At 48.2% G+C, this 18,390-nt stretch overlaps 1 protein-coding gene across 1 annotated transcript; it reads left to right on the forward strand.

Annotated features, from left to right (window-relative positions):
• The first annotated feature begins 7,137 nt into the window (after positions 1-7,137).
• LOC109785196 (uncharacterized) lies at positions 7,138-7,868 on the forward strand. The gene has a single exon (XM_020343805.3). The coding sequence runs from the start codon at positions 7,185-7,187 to the stop codon at positions 7,569-7,571; it is 387 nt and encodes a 128-aa protein (XP_020199394.1). The 5' UTR covers positions 7,138-7,184; the 3' UTR covers positions 7,572-7,868.
• Positions 7,869-18,390: the final 10,522 nt, after the last annotated feature.

Consider the following 18,390-nt stretch of genomic DNA (forward strand, 5'->3'; position numbering starts at 1 on the left):
AATCTTTAATTTGAGTTTTTCCTCAGTGAAATTCCTCAGTTGTCATTTTCTTCAACTTTGCATTGTCTTCACTGTTTCCGTCGTTTTTCTTCATTGGCTATATATATATATATATATATATATATATATATATATATATATGTTTATGTCCTCTATAGCATTCACTTATGGCTAATTCTTTAAGTTGGTTTTTTCTGCTAAGTGAATGTGATCGGACCCTTCGCCCTCTATGCTATACTCAACCCAATCTATTCACAAATTCTTCATGTGCGTTCTATTTGAAACTCGTTCAAAATCTTCACTGTGTCCTTGTCAGCTGAAGAATTTGCGAATGGAACTTTTAACTTATCTTATCCAAATTTTCGGCTTTGCCGCTCAAACCGTTCCGCATCCCACGAAATACTTATCTATTCACCCACGATCTAACATGATCTCCACTTCTCAGTACGTGGGTGACACATGTAAAGCGAATGAGAAGGGTCAGGGGCACGTTCGTCCAAAATCTTCGGGCGAACAGTTTTTCACAGTGGCTATAAATACCCCCTCTCCCCTTCCTCACTTCCTTCACTCCGCTCGACCTCTCTCCAGCTCGAGCTTCTCAAACCCTAGCGCCGCCGTTACTTCATCGTCGCCGGTGAGGAAGAGCTTCACTGCCTCGACCTCGTCGCCGCCGTACTCGCGCCGGCCGTGGAAATCTTCACTCCGCCGCCGCCGTAGCCGTCTTCCTCCGCCGAGTTAGGGCGTGGAAGAGCTGCACAGACGAACTTCTCATCTCTACCTCACAGTTCGTCGTGTTCTTCATCCAGGGTAATTAAAAGTTACTTTTACTGCCCTCTTTGATTCAAATGATTTCTACAAAATCTTCAAAGGTGTTTATTTTTCAAATTCTTCACACACTAAACACCTCACATGTCATCTGTTCTTGATTTGTTTCTCTAAGCAATAATTTTTCTTCAAGATTCCTCAATTGTGCGGATCTTCGATCTATACAACTCTGGAACCTAAGGCAAAGAACGCTTAGTGAAATTCTTCAAGACTCATCTGGTCAAATTCCTCAAACTTGTTCTTTTTGAAAAAACCTTCTGAGAACGCATATGACCTCTCCAAATTCCTCGCAACTATACTCTGTTCACAGGTACTCATGTCCGCTGCTGAATCTCTAGGTTCTCATCAACTTAACTCATTTGCAGCGTTCCTCGAAGAAAAGTTGCATACTTCTTCAAAGAATTCAATTGTTCAAATTCCTCATCTGAAGAAAATGGCTGATGGAAAGAAACCACAGAAAGGAGGAAAGAGGCCTGAGGTCAACACTGCATTTGAAATCCCTGAGGACATCTATGTTGGGTACTGCACACCCCCTGAGGAAGATAAAAATCAGCGCAAGGTGCGCATTCAGAAGATAGAGAGGAGATGGGCAAGAGAGTGGAGGGAGTACAGGTATGTGACTCCCAAGTACATGAAGAAATTCGCACTCAATCCTCCATGCCCAAGACCTCCGTTGGCACCTAGCCAAGAAGATGATCCCACCAGCCTCAAGCGTGGTGAGGATTATCCTGATGAATGGGCCAAGCGCCAGGCCAAGCTGGCTAGACAAGCCAGAGAAGCAGTGAGGAAATTCAATGAAGACTCTGCTGCTGCTGCCGCTGAGGCCTCTGTCAAGCCGAAGAAATTCATAGCAAAGAAGCCTGCGCGTAAGCCAAGTGCTTCACCTTCAATGCCCTCAAGGCCAAGTTCCTCAGCAATGCCCTCACGGCCAGAATCCTCAAAGCCCTCACGGCCAATTCCTCACGCTGCTCCTACTCCTCCAAAATCCTCAGCTCCTCCGCATAAGTCCTTAGCTGCTCCGACCAAATCCTCAGCACCTGTGCATCTTGCCACGTTCCAAAGGACTACAGGCATCTCTATTGCCTCAGGAGCTTCAGCTAGTTCCTCAGCTGCTCCAAATTCTTCAACAGGACCCTCTCTGCTGAAGACAAAGACCACTGCTGGACGAGGTTCTCGCCCAAGTCCTCACAAGAAGCAGGTCGCCTTCCAAGTGTCGTCTGAAGAAGACGAAGCTGATGATGAAGAACTTGCTGAAATCATCAGAGATAGGCAAGTCAGGGCCGCTAGAGCCAAGGGCACAAATGTGCCTCTGCTTTTGGATCCAAAGTTGATCCTCGATTACATTGATCTCTAGCACAAGGACCCAAACACTCCTATGCCTGACTTCAAGCTGACTCCTGGCCAAAATCATATGCTGACTGCCTTCATCCAAGAAGAGAAATGGAAATTTGAGAAGGCCAGACAGATCAAGAAAGCACAGTACAGGAAGGAGAAATTACTGAAGAACAACGTTGTCTCTATGACAACTGATGAAGTTGTGAAGATCTTGTCTGAAATCAAAGTCCTCACCGATGATTTCAATGCTTACTATGTTGATTGGCAAGGAGCCAAGGTTAGGTTTGTTAAACTGACTGAGAAGTTCACCTCCAATGTTGCAGCCCCATCGCAACAAGAAATTCCTCAGACTGAAGCATCTGCTCGGCCAATTGAAGAACATGCCAACACCGCTGATGACATTCGGGCTGCTGAAGAAAATGTGAGTTCCAGGGCTGATGACTATATTCCAGTCGCTGATGAAATTGCCAGGGCATCCACTAGTGGTGCGCCTGAAGAAAATGAAGAGGTTAGGGCAACTGCATCGGTTGTGCCTGAAGAAAATCAATCACATTCCTCTGCTCCTCCTGCGCCTACCCCAACTCCAATTCTTCCATCTGCATTAGATCTGAAGAAGACCAAGGCTGCAGAGCGTGCAGCAGTGAAGAAAAGGAAAGCATCAGCTTCATCAGATTCTTCAGCTCTGAAGAAGATGAAGAAATTGACCAGCTCAGTTGCAAACCCCATTGATGTTGTTCCGATCTCAACCATGCCATCAAAGGACCTTGTTCCTTTTGATGAAGAATATGTGATCCCTAGTGGATCTGATGAAGAAAATCCTTCTACTGCTTCGTCAGAGCAGATGGATGAAGAAATTGAAGTGGATGAAATCCCTTCAACTCCAGCTATTTCCTCGCCTATGCCTCAGTTTACTGCTGAAGAGGCCGGCGTTGAAGAAAGAGAAGATGAAGACGTGGACATTGGCTGTACCACACCAGTGATGAATGATGACTTTTGGGAAAGTCAGCACCCCAACTCTCCACTCTTCACACCTTTACAGCAAATTCCTCAGTCCCCTGTTGCTACTGAAGTACAAATGGGATCTGAAGAACCTCGTGCAACCCCATCTGTCCATGAAGAAATTCCAGCCACTAGTGCTGAAGAAAATGTACATGAAGACTTGAAGACCCAGGCTGTCACTAGAGTAGAAGCTGAAATTCCTCAGCCTGAAGAACCTGAGATTGCGATTCCTAAGGTGATAATGCAATTGACTGACACTCCTCAGCCCAAGCCAAAGGATCCATTCTCAAAGAAGCAGAAATTCAAGGCTGATGATTTCTTTGGCGAGCACGTGTTCTTCACTGACTACAATCCCTATGATTCTGTTCGTCTTAGAAGGAAGCGCTTTTGGACCGCCAGCCAGGCCAACTTCTATTCTTCACTACTTTTCAATAAGGACAAAGTCTTCGATCACGAGCATATTCCTCATGTGGACATGGAATCACTGCCATGCTTCACTCCTGTCCTCAATGTGCTTCATGACACAGGCCTCCTCAACTTTTGCACAGGCATAGTTGATTGGAATGAAGAACTCATTCTTCAATTCTACGCAACTTTGCACATCAAAGAAGATCCTGACGATGTGAACTCCTAGGTTTGGACTGGATGACTGAAAATACTCACTATAAGGCACCGGCCACTGAATTACTTCACGCCCTGCCCATCAGTCCTCCACCTGAAGGAGCTCGTTGCATGTACCAAGAGCCTGAGCTTACTGATCACTATATGCAAGTGCTGATGAAGCCATTGAAACCAGGTCAAGCCTCAAGGACAAAATTCCTCGTGAAGGAATTACAGTACGTACCAAGGACAGTCTATCACATTCTGACGAAGACTATGAGTCCAATCAAAGGCCACGACTCATCTGATGAGGAAATTGTTGGCATCATGAAGAATCTGGTTTTCAACATCATTCATGGCATTCCTGTCAATTATCACGATTTCTTCATGAGGACTCTGGCGAATGTTGCACTTTCACCGTTTGAGCTGAAGCCTTATGCACCATGGATTATGAGATTCATCAGAACAAGGTCTTCACTCAACTACAAAGCTGATACATTGAACCATTGCAGCTACTTGCCCCCGATTGAAGTCCTTAAACGGACATTTTCCTCAGCTGATGACAAGGGCAAGGCTTCTGCTGTTATAGATGATGGCATTCGTCCATTGGATGGTCAATTTCGCAAGGCTGGATCTTATTCCACCAATGATGACTCTGCCACTCATGATTCTGCTGCCCATGCCTCCAAGCCAAATCCTCAAGCTACTGCTCCTCGTGTGATGACTGATCGTGAACTTCTGCTAAGTCTTCATCAGAAGGTGGATCGAAACCATAAATGGGTTAAGCGTCAGTTTGGTTCAATTCTTCACAACATGACTGCTACACATAATGCAGTGAAGAAAAACCATTACTACCTCCATGAAGTCTTCGGTCGCACCTAGGCTGTTCTGTCTCACATTTACAGCGAAGAAGATCTGAAGAACATGGGTCTCAAGGAGGACTTTGACTGGTCTGCACCTCCACCGAAGAAATACAAGAAGGTCAAGGTTCCTTCCTTGGTGGCCAGCTCCTATTCTTCATCGCGCGAAACTGATGAGCATGAAGACTTGGACGACACTGCGGCAGGCCCTACATCAACAAACGACCCCAACAACACTGGCGCTCCTTCATCAACTTGATATTCTTCAGGGCGCGTTAGTCCTCATTTTCGAATCTTTTGGTCATTCGATGCCAAAGGGGGAGAAATTTGAGTTAGTCTTCAAGCGGGTCTATCTTATATGGGCGTTTTTTTTTAAGTTACAACTCTTGTTCTTCTGATAACTTTGTTGGATCGAGTTGTAAACTTAAAACTCTATGGTGGCCTGATACTTTTGCTGTTTCTTTTGCATGCTTATTCCTCGTTAATGTTATTGCACGCATGCTGAATTACATCAGTCACCATATTTCATCATGCATTTCAAATTCTTCATATATTATGTCAATTGCGTGTATGAATTACAAGATATAGGGGGAGATCTCCATGATTCAACTCTTCAAGTGTGCATTGCTTCAAAAGCAAATTCCTCACTATGCACATTTTCAGGGGGAGTTCTTCTATATCTTGCAATCAAATTCCTCAATATCAGTATTTACACTTCATATGTTTATCCCCGTTGAAAACTTAACCTATATTGTCATCAATCGCCAAAAAGGGGGAGATTGTAAGTGCATCTAGTGCCCCTTAGTGATTTTAGTGTATTGAAGACTTATAGGTTAAGGGACTAATGTGTTTATGAGTGTACACAGGTCTATAAGTCTATGAGGAGTTTGATATTTACTGAGAAAGTCGACCCCTAAAAATGAAGTTCTTCGACTGAAGACTTTGGATTTCTGAAGACTTTCTGAAGACTTTGAAAGTGAAGAAATTGGTGTGACCTTGAAGACTTGGTATTCATTTGAGGAACATGAAGCGTGAAGATTTTTGTTTTCGCAGTTTCATTTTCTCTTTCTTGAGTAATAGGAAACACCGTACTGTTAAAGGGAGTCGAGGAAATACTAAGAAAAAAAATTCATGTGATGCCCAACTCAAAATCCTACACCTACCAATCCTTCGAGTGAAACCATTGGAAATCTCATACAGTTCAGTCATATTCTTCAGTGACAGAGACGAAGCTCTTCTGGTCTCTGAGGAATTTGTTCTGACTGAGGAGTTAGGAATTCGCCAGTGCGGATTGCCTACACAGTGAGGAACATGATAGCCCTAAGGAATTTGAGCCTCATATTTTCGACCGTTGTTGTGCTACGCGCCAGCTGTCCCAAAATATCTTATCCACCTAACGGTCATATCATTGAAGGGCATTTATATGTCTTATCATGTCGGGCTGCTCCCTAGGCTATAAATAGCCGCCCCCTACAACCACTAGCTGGTTGGCTGCTCCGAGAGAAACTGACATTTGTCATTTGAGAGCATCCCATCCTCCGAGGACTTTGAGCGAAAATCATCAAGTGAGGAAAATCCAAACCCAAACACCTACAAACCCAAAGTGATTGAGCATCACTGAAGAGATTGATCCTGCGTGGATCCGACGCTTGTTACCTTTGAAGACTGTGCTTCTTCCAGACGGTTAGGCGTCATGGTCTAGAGCATCCAAAAGGAAGTGTGGATCGCCGAGTGACCGAGTTTGTGAAGGTTCGGAAGTCACTTGAAGACTTACCACGAGTGATTGGACGAGGTCTGTGTGACCTTAGCTCAAGGGGAATACGGTGAGGACTAAGTGTCCTGGACTGCGTGTTCAGGACTGGGTGTTCGGGACTGTGTGTCCTCAGGTTTGAATACCTAGCCGTCCTAACCAGACGTACAACTGTCACAGCAGTTGGAACTGGTCTACCAAATCATTGTCTTCACCAAGCCAACTGGTTCTATTTCCTTAATCCTTTCATTTCTCATAACTGTGTTGTGCACTTGTTCATATCTGTGTTTGAAGACTTTGGCTGAAGACTTTCTCAATTTCCTCAGTTCAATTTCTTCAGTCTGTTTGTCTTCATTCTGTGTTATCATGTGATTACGCTTTCTGTACTGTGTGCTTGTCTTCATTTCATCATGATGACCATGCTTGTGTTCTGTTATGTTTACTTTTAAATACTTATTCCGCTGCAAATAGTTCTTCACTAAGGAATTTCCTTAGCCGCAAACTCTCAGTGAAGAATTCATAAAAATCGTCTATTCACCCCCCTCTAGTCGATATAACGCACTTTCACAAACGGGCTTGGTTGACGACCAATTTAACCATATTTAAAATCCCATGTGGTCCTGGGCTATTTACACGCTCAAATGTGTCGCATCACAGCCATTTATTCCAACAACGTCGTACTCTTTCCAATTTACATCAAAAACGTCGCACATGAGCTATTGACCCATATATATTGTTCTAGTACGTGGGATGGCGTTGCCATCTCGCCAAACCCACCTCATTCCCCAACGAAAACTTCCAAGCCGCCAAAGGCGATGGCTGCGTCCGTCCCTCTTGCCGGGGTCGCGCTCCTCCTCCTCCTCCTCCATGCCGCCCATGACGGAGGCATGGCCGGGCTTGCTAGCACGGGCGGAGCGAGGATGGCATCATCGGAGGGGTACGCGCCGGTGCAGACCGTGGTGTACCGGTCGGCGGCGTTGGAGGCGTCGGAGGCGTTCGAGCCGTTCCAGCTGTGCATGGGGTGCCGGTGCTGCCCGGCGGGGAACAACGGCTCGTCGTGCGTGGACACGCAGTGCTGCTACGGCATCAACTGCAACCTCCCCGGCAAGCCGTTCGGGACCTGCGCCTTCACCCCGCGCACCTGCGGCTGCGGCGCCAACAACTGCACGGCTGCACCCGCCCCGCCGCCGCCTACGAGCTAGCTTATGGAATCCGATTGATTTTGATCGATTGGTCCGATCCATTTACGAGTATGGTCGGATCGATGCATACTTACCGCAGGCTAGCTGATTATTATTGATTAATAATCAGAATCGTTTTCTTTCACATCGTATGATCTATCGTCCATTTCTCATGCATCCATCTTTCAAAGTTGTTCGGTATGTTGGCATGTGATTGAAAGTATGATGGTAACATCGATCAACTGTTACACTTTTCTCTGTCAGATCGATCGGTTCCTGGAACAATTAATCAGTACTGGCTACGTGCGTTTAATATAATCCCGTGCTTTGAAGAAACTGCTGAATTAAAGCTCAGCGCTGACGTTTTGTGTCTCCGGGGAAATGAACGCCGGTCTTTGATTAAGATCATTATAGGCGCGCAGTTTTTCTTATGTGGACACGAATGAGAGAGTATATCTTACGGCACAACATCGGTCATCGGCGGCCGGCTGTTGTGCTGACTCTTGGTCTTGGAAGATGTAATGAGTAGTAGCACCACCACCACACCACCTAACCTTGTGAAAGCTATGTACGTTAGTTTCGGTTTGAGGTCCTCGATCGGTCGTGCTCGTTTTGCTAATGGATATTTGGGCTGATTTAGCAAGTTAACTGATCGTCCGTCGACCAAACGCACGTGAGTGCACTCGATAGATCAGCACACAGAAATCGATGTTACCTGCCCTGCCGGCCCGCAAAGGACAGATACTCTTGTCTGTCAGATGAGATGTAGCAGCTCACCCTAGAAAAAATTACTAGTTATTACAGTACTGAAACCTCTGTCAGAGTCAGAGCCCGACACGACAAAGCAGCATCAAAGTGAGTCTGAAACCACGAGATCCTATCAGGAGGAGGTAGCTTTGTCTGACGGCCACACGCACACGCTGTTTTCTGTCTAGACTAGACTAGAGGAGAGGTCAGGCAGTTCAGTTGAGCCTTGGTCGTCTGGCTGAAGATGAAGGGCCAGCCAAGCCAGACAGTGTCGAGCAGACAAGTGGTTCGGGATGCGATGCGATGCTGGAGGGAGGGAGGGCGGGGACACGAACGTTGGTCGGGGGGCGCGGGCATCGTCGGGCGCGGCGTGTCCGCCCGACGGTGGGCCGACGGCGCCCTCGCGCCGGGGGAATCATGCACACGGAGGGATAGCGGACAGGGAAGGTCGCTAGATCGATCGGCATGCGCGCGTGTGCCCATCAACTCTTTAATTAGGTGGTTGCAGTTAAGTTGTTTTTACTGATCTCTTCGCATCCCCCCCCCCCCCCCCCCCCCCCCCCCCCCCCGCGTCGTCCGCCTGGGCGACTCGGGTGGCGATTAGGGTTCCCCTCGCGCCGCCACCCCCCTTCCCCCGCTCTCCCCTCGCCGCCACTTGAGGATCTCGCCGGGCTCTATCCCGCGGACGCCCGGGAAGGTGGCGGCGAGGCCTCTGACGCTCCGTTCCTGGCGGAGGTTCCCGGATCTGCGGCGGCGGCCCTTCTTGGCGAGGCAACGGCGTCCTCCTCGGCTGGAGCCGGTTGCGGGTGATTCTGGACGGCGTGCTCGACCACGCGGGTGGTGAGCCGCCGGCGGGGGTTGGCTACGGCGCGGAGATCCCTCTCCTCGCCGGATCTGAGGTCTGGCTCCTTCCTCTTTGACTCCCTCAGCACCTTGTTTCCAGGCTCTAGTGTCTTGCGCACCGGATCTGGAGCTGGTGTGTGCTCGATGGTGAGGTCTAGGACTGCGGGAAACCGTTGGTTGGCATGTCCGGCCCGGCGGGAGCGACGCCATAGGCGCTGTTCTTCCTCCTTGGAGGTGCAGCCGAAGGTCCTCACCTCCCCACCCTCGTTCCCCCCTCTCGGGTGAAAGCCCAAAATCCGGCTAGGATTGGGCGGCAACGGCGCGTCCCGTGTCGTGCTCCTCCTTGGAGGTGCCGCCTGGGGAGGGACCGTGTTCGGGTGAGGTGGGTCAAAGGTTGGAGCTTTGGGCGGCTCTGGTTGTCTGGTGGCGGCGGTTCCGTCGGGATTTGCTTGGCTGGCATTGTCTCCGTTCCCCTCATGGTTGGAGCCCACTGGTTACGGCATGTTTGTCACAAGGCTGGCGGTGCGGCGCCTTCGATCCGGCGGTAGGGGATAGGGTTCCCCTTCCCAGCAATAGCAACACGTCCCGGCTGTGGGCTCCCGGTTTTCTTCTTCTTCAACGGCCGACGGGCCTTGCACCTTGAGGTTCTGTGGTCCTCCGTGATGTCCTTGCTGGCCGTTCTTCAGCAGCTGCCCCCGGTGGCTTTCCTGGAGCTTACTGGTGTCCTATGTTGCGATAGTATGGTGGATGTGGTGTGCTCTTTGGCCATGGGGTTGTGCTTTGCGGTTGCTCCAGGTCTCGAGGTCGGCACCTCTTCTGCTCTAGGGTGAGCGCCTCTCAGGCCCGCTGGTTCGACGCCTTTCGATCCAAGGCGAGAGGGAAGGGTCCCTCTGTGGCACGAGAGGAGGAAGATGTTTGGATCTCTCCATCCTGGGTGTCAGCCCAGTTCATGCTCACACTCTGTTTTAGCATATCCTCATCCTGCTTGCTGGTCGCTACCCACGGTACCAGTTTGTTGCGGTCTTCAGCTAGTGCAAGCAGTGGGCTTTGTTTTCTTTTCTTTCGTGTTTGTGCGCTGCGTTGAGTTGTAAGCTCCCTAGAATGCTCCCTTGTATCATTGGGCCGATGTTTCTGGTGTGTGTGTTTGTAATTCCTGGCCGGTTGATGGCTTTGTTAATTCAAAGCCGGGCTCTTTCGCGAGCCTTCGTTCTAAAAAAAACTCTTTAATTAGGTTCCAAGCATCCCCGATGAAGGTTAGCTCCTCTCTCCATCATTTGCACGAAGAATATGGGGATTAACGCCGTATCGTACACGGTGAATTAGACCATAATCTTTCATGCTGGACCGTACCCATTAAACCATAATCTTTTTTCTCTTTTTCGCGAATACGCATGAAGCATATCATTGTCATTGCATTGATAGAGGATAGATGTGCAGACCAGGTGGGTGTGAGATAGTGTAGCGCCTTCCAAGGTGCACGCTAAACCCGGGCATGGACAGCCCGGCCCGACAACCCGGACCAGGCTTGATGTTTGGCCTGGGCTCGGGCCTTGTTTTGCAGTTCGAAAGATAGTTCAGGCCGGGCTTTGGGGCTTCGGGCCAGGCTTGCACGTGCGTACACTAAAAAAAGAGTTCGGGCTAGGCGTTTGGCTTCGGGCTTGATTTCGGGCGGGGCTCGAACCTGAGAACTGAAGGTCGCAAACCCGACCCGAAACCCGGCCCGGCCCGATATTTGCCTGGGTTTAGTGCACGCATTGCAGTGCCTCGAGATAGTCCATGCCGTTAGCGCGATCAAGGAGCTGAGGCCCTTGCGATGGCTGGCCGAGGAGTCGTGCATGGCCAAAGTCCACCAGCCATAGAAGTCGAGGGATCCATTAGATGGTTGAATAGTGAGGCGGCGCGAGGAGAGCATGTCGTGCCAAGTAATACGAGAAACCACAAGCCAACAACGAGATGTTGAATTGTTTCTACCTCCTGGTTGCATAGGACGCACGCAGATGCACCTGGAAGCCCATGACGGGCGAGACGAGCCGTGGGCCAATACTGATCTAGACCGGCAAGCCAGAGAAGACCTTGACACCTGTGGGGGTGCAATGCTTCGAAGTGAGAGCATCTCCAACAGCTGCGCTAAACAAGTGCCACGCCGTAAATTTGGTCATTTTAGCGCGCGCGCAACCCGTCGGGTGTCTCCAGTGGGCGCGCAATAACCACACGCGGTATAAGGAGTTGGGCGCGCTGTCCGATTCGCTATCTCGCGCGGTGTATTTGGGGCGCCCGCTTCCGCGCGCGGCACACTCAAGCGCTCGCGCCGCACTCTCTCCTCTCCGCCTCCTACGCCCCGCGCGCGCCGGCGCCGGCGAACTGCACCCCATGGACGCACGCGCCGGCAGCCCGCTCACCCCATCCTATAGCCGCGACCCGTCCACCGCCGCAGCCGCCGCAAACCCTAGCGCGGGGGCGTTGGCCTCGCCTCCGCCGGAGCTCCTCCGACCATCGGCCTCGCACGCGGCCTCTTCATGCCGCCGCGGATGACCTCGGCGGTGGGTGGCGTCGCACCGGCGCCGCCCCGAGCCCCCCCCCCGCCCTCGAAGCTCCCCAATGCGGCGCGGCCGAAGAAGGGCAAGGCATCGGCGAAGAAGAACAAGGCGGCGGACGGCTCCGGCACCTCGAAGGCGAGGAGGAAGAAGCTTGCAGGGCGTGTGACGGGCGCGGCGGCTACTGAAGCGCCGACGAGCTCACTCGTTGAGCCGGCGGCCGACGCGCACAACGTGTTCGACGAAATGCCCCCAAGGTAGAATTTTTTTTCAACGTTTCTTTTCTTGTTATTTTTTGAATGCATTCATATAGATAGCTAATTCGCATTGTTCAAAAAACTTTGTAGTCTCAATGATGATGCATACATGTCAACTATGGGTGTTGGCTCCAACAATTCGCATTGGTCTCAAACCAATGACATGCATTTCAAAGACCATGAGTTCGAGGTGGACGAGGAGGGTGAGGGCATTGTCGACGCGCCGAAAGGAAGAGCGGGCAATTACACCAACGCCGATGACATCTTACTATGCAATACTTGGTTGCAAGTGTCGAGGGATCCATCCGTTGGAGGTGATCAAAGTAGAGATGCTTATTGGGGGCGGATGAAAGAACACTATGATGTTCACAATGTGAGTGGAATTGACCGCTCCGAGAGATCACTTCGGTCCCGGTGGTCGACAATCAACTCGGATTGTCAAAGGTGGGCGGCCTGTCAAAAGGCGGTGGACAAGTTGAACCCAAGTGGCACAAATGAGGACGATAGAGTAAGTGGCATTTCATACATGTTCATCATACTTGTTGTTGGTGTTCGAAGTGCTAACTTGCTTTGTTTTCATGTAGTACCACATTGCACAAAACTTGTTCAAAGAAGAGGAGAGGAAAACCAAGAAGGGGAAGATCAAGAAAGGAAGGGTCTTTACCTTGCCTCATTGCTATAACGTGTTAAAGGATGATGAGAAATGGAAGAAGCGTGAAGATTTGGATGATTTGCATTTGAGCAACAAACGCAAGCGAACAATTGAGTTGAATGATGATGATGATGAGGAGGAGGATGATGCATCAAGTGATGATGGCAAGAGAAGCCCCACACCCAACTCGGTTTCATACTCGAAGCCAAAATGACCGGATGGGTGCAAGAAAGACAAAAACAGAAAAGAAGAAGAGGAAGGAGATGATGAGCTCAAAAATGCTATGGAAGCTATTGTGAAGGCAAGAAAAGAAGCAAACGAGGTGAGGAAAATGGCAAGGAACCAAGATGCCGCGGCCGAGGACAGGAGGTTGGCGGCCGAGGAGAGGAGGGTGGCGGCCGAGGAGAGGAAGGTGGCTTTGGAGGAGAGGAAGGTGAGCAATGAGGAGCGAACAGGATTGTTGGAATAAGAGAAGCACTTGTTCTTCTTGGACACATCTAACCTCAATGAGGCGCAAAAGGAGTTTGTCAATCTTTCACGTGAAGAAGTCTTGATCCCCAAAAGAGCAATGATTCATGCAATGGGTGGCGGTGGCCTCGGCGCCATGGGTGGCATGGGTGGCTTCGGAGGTTCCGTGGGCGGTTTAGGTGCCATGGGAGGCATGGGTGGCTTTGGAGCACCCCCCCCCCCCTCGACGCTATGGCCGCCATGGGAGGCATGAGTTTTGCTTCTCTCATGGGAGGCATGGGTGCACCTCCGGCCGCCATGGGCGGAATGTCTTTCGATGTGCCTCCTCACACACATTCCCATGAAGATGTCGTTGAAGATCTTGCCAACATCGTCGGAGCTTCACGTGATGCGGTGCGCAATGAGGAGAAGGAGGAAGAATCATCTTCGGAGGAGGCAGAATCGTCTTTCGAAGATGAGGACGAAGACGAGGACGACGATTGATGTGTCTTTCGTTTGTGTCTTGAACTTGGTTTGCATTTTGAACTTGGTTGGATGAACTTGTGGGCATGATTTTAAACTTGTGGGCATGAACTTTTATTCATCAACTTGTTTGTGTGAAATTTTATATGTCATGTTCATTGCATTTTGAATGTTTTCAAATCCATTTTGTGTCCAAAATGCCATATATGCAATGCCCCGGCGAGTCGTTCGCGCTACATTTTTTGCGCGCTGCTGGAGCGGCACGCGCGCTGCATTTTAGCGTGGTTGTTGGAGCCAGCACTGGCGGCCGCGCAAAACCAGGCGAACGTCACGCGGTAAACTAGTTTTTATCGCGCGGCGCGTTGCGCGGCTGTTGGAGATGCTCCGAGACGCTAGTGGGGTGATGCCGTGGAGCCGTGAAATAGTGGTAGATGGCACGATTTAGCGGTATAGACGTCACTATCCATCCATCGCCATCAGATTGTGTGAGGACACAGCTAGCGCGATATACTACCTTGGAGACGACGACATACATCGAGGTATTCGACTGTGGCCATCGTGCCAAGAGCTCCGCAGATGTCTTGTACCCATACTTGGCCCAGGATGGCATCACACGCCACCCGACGATTGCATATATCATTGTCGGGGTACAAGGGCGATAAGGGCGGGTCTCTGCGATCGAGGCTCCGATGAGCCAGGGGTCCGTACAGAAGTAGCACTTCGCATCGGTGCCAAGGGTCCATGATGTTGGAGCTCGAAAAAACGGGCAGACCTTCGTTTCGTAGGGTAGGTGAAGGTGACTTCGGGGTCTCAATGGGTCCGTGCCCTTTTGCCAAAGCCAGTGTACATGCAGTGCGAGGTTTGTGTGCTATAAATCGCGAATGCCAAGTCCCCCAAGCTGCAATGGACGGCTGACCCTCGTCGAACTGACAAGACAGTTGCCGAACCATGCCTCTTTCCTCCCATGCCAGAGGAAGTCTCGTATCAGGCGGGTGGCAAGCTTTTGGATGGTTGGGTAGAGTGACATGGTGAGCATAAGGTGGGCGGGCATCACAATGAGGACGTGGAGGACAAGGGCGAGCCTCTCACCGCGGGTGAGTAGTGATGCACGCCAAGAGGAAAGTTTCCTCGCCATCTTCTTGATGAGTGGCATAAAGGTGGAAGAGTGCACCTTCTGCACTAAGAGTGGAAGACCAAGGTATTTGATGGGGAATGTTGACACTTGGCAAGAAAGCTTTGCGCCATGGCACTCATGACTTTGTTTGTTCATGGGATTGGTGTTACCGAGCACCTGGCATAGTTGGTTGCAGCCATAGGCGACTCCAAACATATGCAAGATGCTCCTGATGGTCGTGAATTTGGATTGGTCCGGGTGGCAGAATATGACCACGTCATCCGTAAAGAGTGAGATGCTCAATGTGATGTGCCTAGTGGTGAGTCATCGTAGAACTCCATCGTTAACCTCATGTTGCATGAGGAAGTTTAGTGCGTCAATGACGGCAATTCTGCTGAAAACAGCGTCAGTCCGGGTTAGTTCCATTCAAATCATGCAAGGTAGAGTCCAAAACAAGGGCAAAAGTGTTTAGAAAAGTAGATACGACGGAGACGTATCAACTCCCCCAAGCTTAAACCTTTGCTTGTCCTCAAGCAATTCAGTTGACAAACTGAAAGTGATAAAGAAAAACTTTTACAAACTCTGTTTGCTCTTGTTGTAAATATGTAAAGCTAGCATTCAAGTTTTCAGCAAAGATTATGAACTAACCATATTCACAATAACTCTTAGGTCTTATGTTTACTCATATAAATGGCATAATCAACTAGCAAGCAATAATAATAAATCTCGGATGACAACACTTTCTCAAAACAATCATAATATGATATAACAAGATGGTATCTCGCTAGCCCTTTCTGAGACTGCAAAACATAAATGCAGAGCACCTTTAAAGATCAAGGACCGACTAAAAATTGTAATTCATGGTAAAATAGATCCAGTCATACCCAATATAAATTAATAGTAATGGATGCAAATGACAGCGGTGCTCTCCAGCTAGTGCTTTTTAATAAGAGGGTGATGACTCAACATAAAAGTAAATAGATAGTCCCTTCGCAGAGGGAAGCAGGGATTTGTAGAGGTGCCAGAGCTCGATTTTGAAATAGAGATAAATAATATTTTGAGCGGTATACTTTCATTGTCAACATAACAATTGAGAGATGGCGATATCTTCCATGCTACACACATTATAGGCGGTTCCCAAACAGAATGGTAAAGTTTATACTCCCCCTCCACCAACAAGCATCAATCCATGGCTTGCTCGAAACAACGAGTGCCTCCAACTAACAACAGTCCCGGGGGAGTTTTCTTTGCAATTATTTTGATTTGATTTGCATAAAGCATGGGACTGGGCATCCAGGTGACCAGCTATTTTCTCGTGAGTGAGGAGCGGAGTCCACTCCTCTTGAGAATAACCCGCCTAACATGGAAGATACGGACAGCCCTAGTTGATACATGAGCTATTCGAGCATACAAAACAGAATTTCATTTGAAGGTTTAGAGTTTGGCACATACAAATTTACTTGGAACGGCAGGTACATACCGCATATAGGAAGGTATAGTGGACTCATATGGCATAACTTTGGGGTTTAAGGAATTGGACGCACAAGCAGTATTCCCGCCTAGCACGAGTGAAGGCTAACAAAAGACTGGGAAGCGACCAACTAGAGAGGGACAACTGTCATGAACATGCATTAAAATTAATGAACATTGAGTGCAAGCATGAGTAGGATATAATCCACCATGAACATAAATATCATGAAGGCTATATTGATTTGTTTCAACTACATGTGTGAACATGTGCCAAGTCAAGTCACTTGAATCATTCAAAGGAGGAAACCACCCCATCATACCACATCACAACCATTTTAATAGCATGTTGGCACGCAAGGTAAATCATTATAAACTCCTAGCTAATTAAGCATGGCAAAGTAATTATGATCTCTAATTGTCATTGCAAACATGTTTATTCATAATAGGCTGAATTAAGAACGATGAACTAATCATATTTACAAAAACAAGAGAGGTTGAGTTCATACCAGCTTCTCCCATCTCAATCAGTCCATCATATATCGTCATAATTGTCTTTCACTTGCACGACCGAATGATGTGAATAATAATAATAGTGCATGTGCATTGGACTAAGTTGGAATGTGCGAGCATTCAATAAACAGGAGAAGACAAGGCAATATGGGCTCTTGGTTAAATCAACAATAATGCATATAAGAGCCACTTCAACAATTTTAATCATGGTCTTCTCCTATCAACCCCCAAAGAAAAGAAAAGAAATAAAAATATTTACACGGGAAAGCTCCCAACAAGCAAAAGAAGAACAGGAAATACTTTTGGATTTTCTTTTATTTATTACTACAAGCAAGAAAGTAAACTAGCTAAAAGCTACTACTAATTTTTTTTGTTTTTTTCTTAAGTTTTTTCAAACACACAAGAAGAAAGCATAAAAAGGAAAATAAACTAGCATGGATATTGCAGTGAAAGAGTATGAGCACCGACAACTAGCAATGAGTGTGTGAACATGAATGTAATGTCGGTGAGAAATACATACTCCCACCAAGCTTAGGCTTTGGCCTAAGTTGGTCTATGGCCACGGCTGGCCTGGCGGATATCCAAAGTTATAGTTGGGGTCGTACTGAGATGAAGCCTCGGATTGCCACTGGTTGGCAATCGCCTCCGGATCCCACTGGTAATTAGATTGTCGTGGAGGATCAAATTGTGGTTTCGGCTCTGGCTCTGTAGCTGATGTAGAGTTCCGGTAGGCGTGGATGGCCGCCAACGGAACGAGATACTGGCCTGCAGATAAATCAAACAAGGAAGGAGCAGGCAAGGTAATGGTCTCAGGGTGATTCTTATCAAATAACAGTTTGTATTTAAGCGACCTTTCCCTATTCTTAACAATAAAATCATGTGCTACCATACTCTTGTAATCTAGATAAACAGGAGGCAGCAATTTTTCTTCTTTCTCATAGTGCCTAATAGGTATGTTATAGTATGCAGTGAGGTGCGAGGCGAAGATGCCTCCCAAGATGGGGCCCTTAGTACGGTTAAGATTTAACCGCTTTGCAACAATAGCGCCCATAGTAAATGTGTCATCACGAAACAAGGCATGGCACAAAATAATAATATTGGGGACACTCAGGTTTCCACAGTTTCCGCGACCAATTAAGCACCTACTAGCAAATATAGCAAAGTAACGTAGAACAGGAAAATGTATGCTAGTGATTCTTGCGTCGGAAACCTTCCTCGTTTCCCCTACAACAATTGTATCAATAAACCCCTCCACATCATTACGATGTGGTTCCTCTATGAAACCCGGAAAAGGTAACTTGCAAACCTCACAGAATTCACGAAGGGTCATCTCCTTATACTCATCATATAAATAAAAATCCACCGTGGGTGGTGACCTCCTAGAATGGAAATGAAAATTTTGCACAAAGGTATTGGTGAGTAAGAGATACCGTTCGCGTTGGTCGCGGAGGAAGTCGGTGAGGCCTGCATTCTCAGCCAACTCATAAAAATCATCATAAATACCGGCTGCTCTCAAGAAATCATCGCATGGCCATTCACACGGCTGAACCTCCGCGGTGCGAGGAAGATTATATTTGGGCCACTCTTCTTCTTTACTTTGCTTATCCTTCGACCTTCGGCTCAAAGAGCCCCTCAAAAATCTCTTCATCATTTTCTGAAAATTTCTGAAATTTTTAGTAACTTCAAATAAAAGTGAACCAAGCTCAACAAAATTGATAGCAACTACTCCCATAAGTGCCTAGAGACTATATCATGCATTAGAACTACTTGAAACCAAATAAAT

Source organism: Aegilops tauschii, chromosome 5 (assembly GCF_002575655.3).
Source record: "Aegilops tauschii subsp. strangulata cultivar AL8/78 chromosome 5, Aet v6.0, whole genome shotgun sequence".
In the NCBI taxonomy this organism is placed as follows: Eukaryota; Viridiplantae; Streptophyta; class Magnoliopsida; order Poales; family Poaceae; genus Aegilops; species Aegilops tauschii.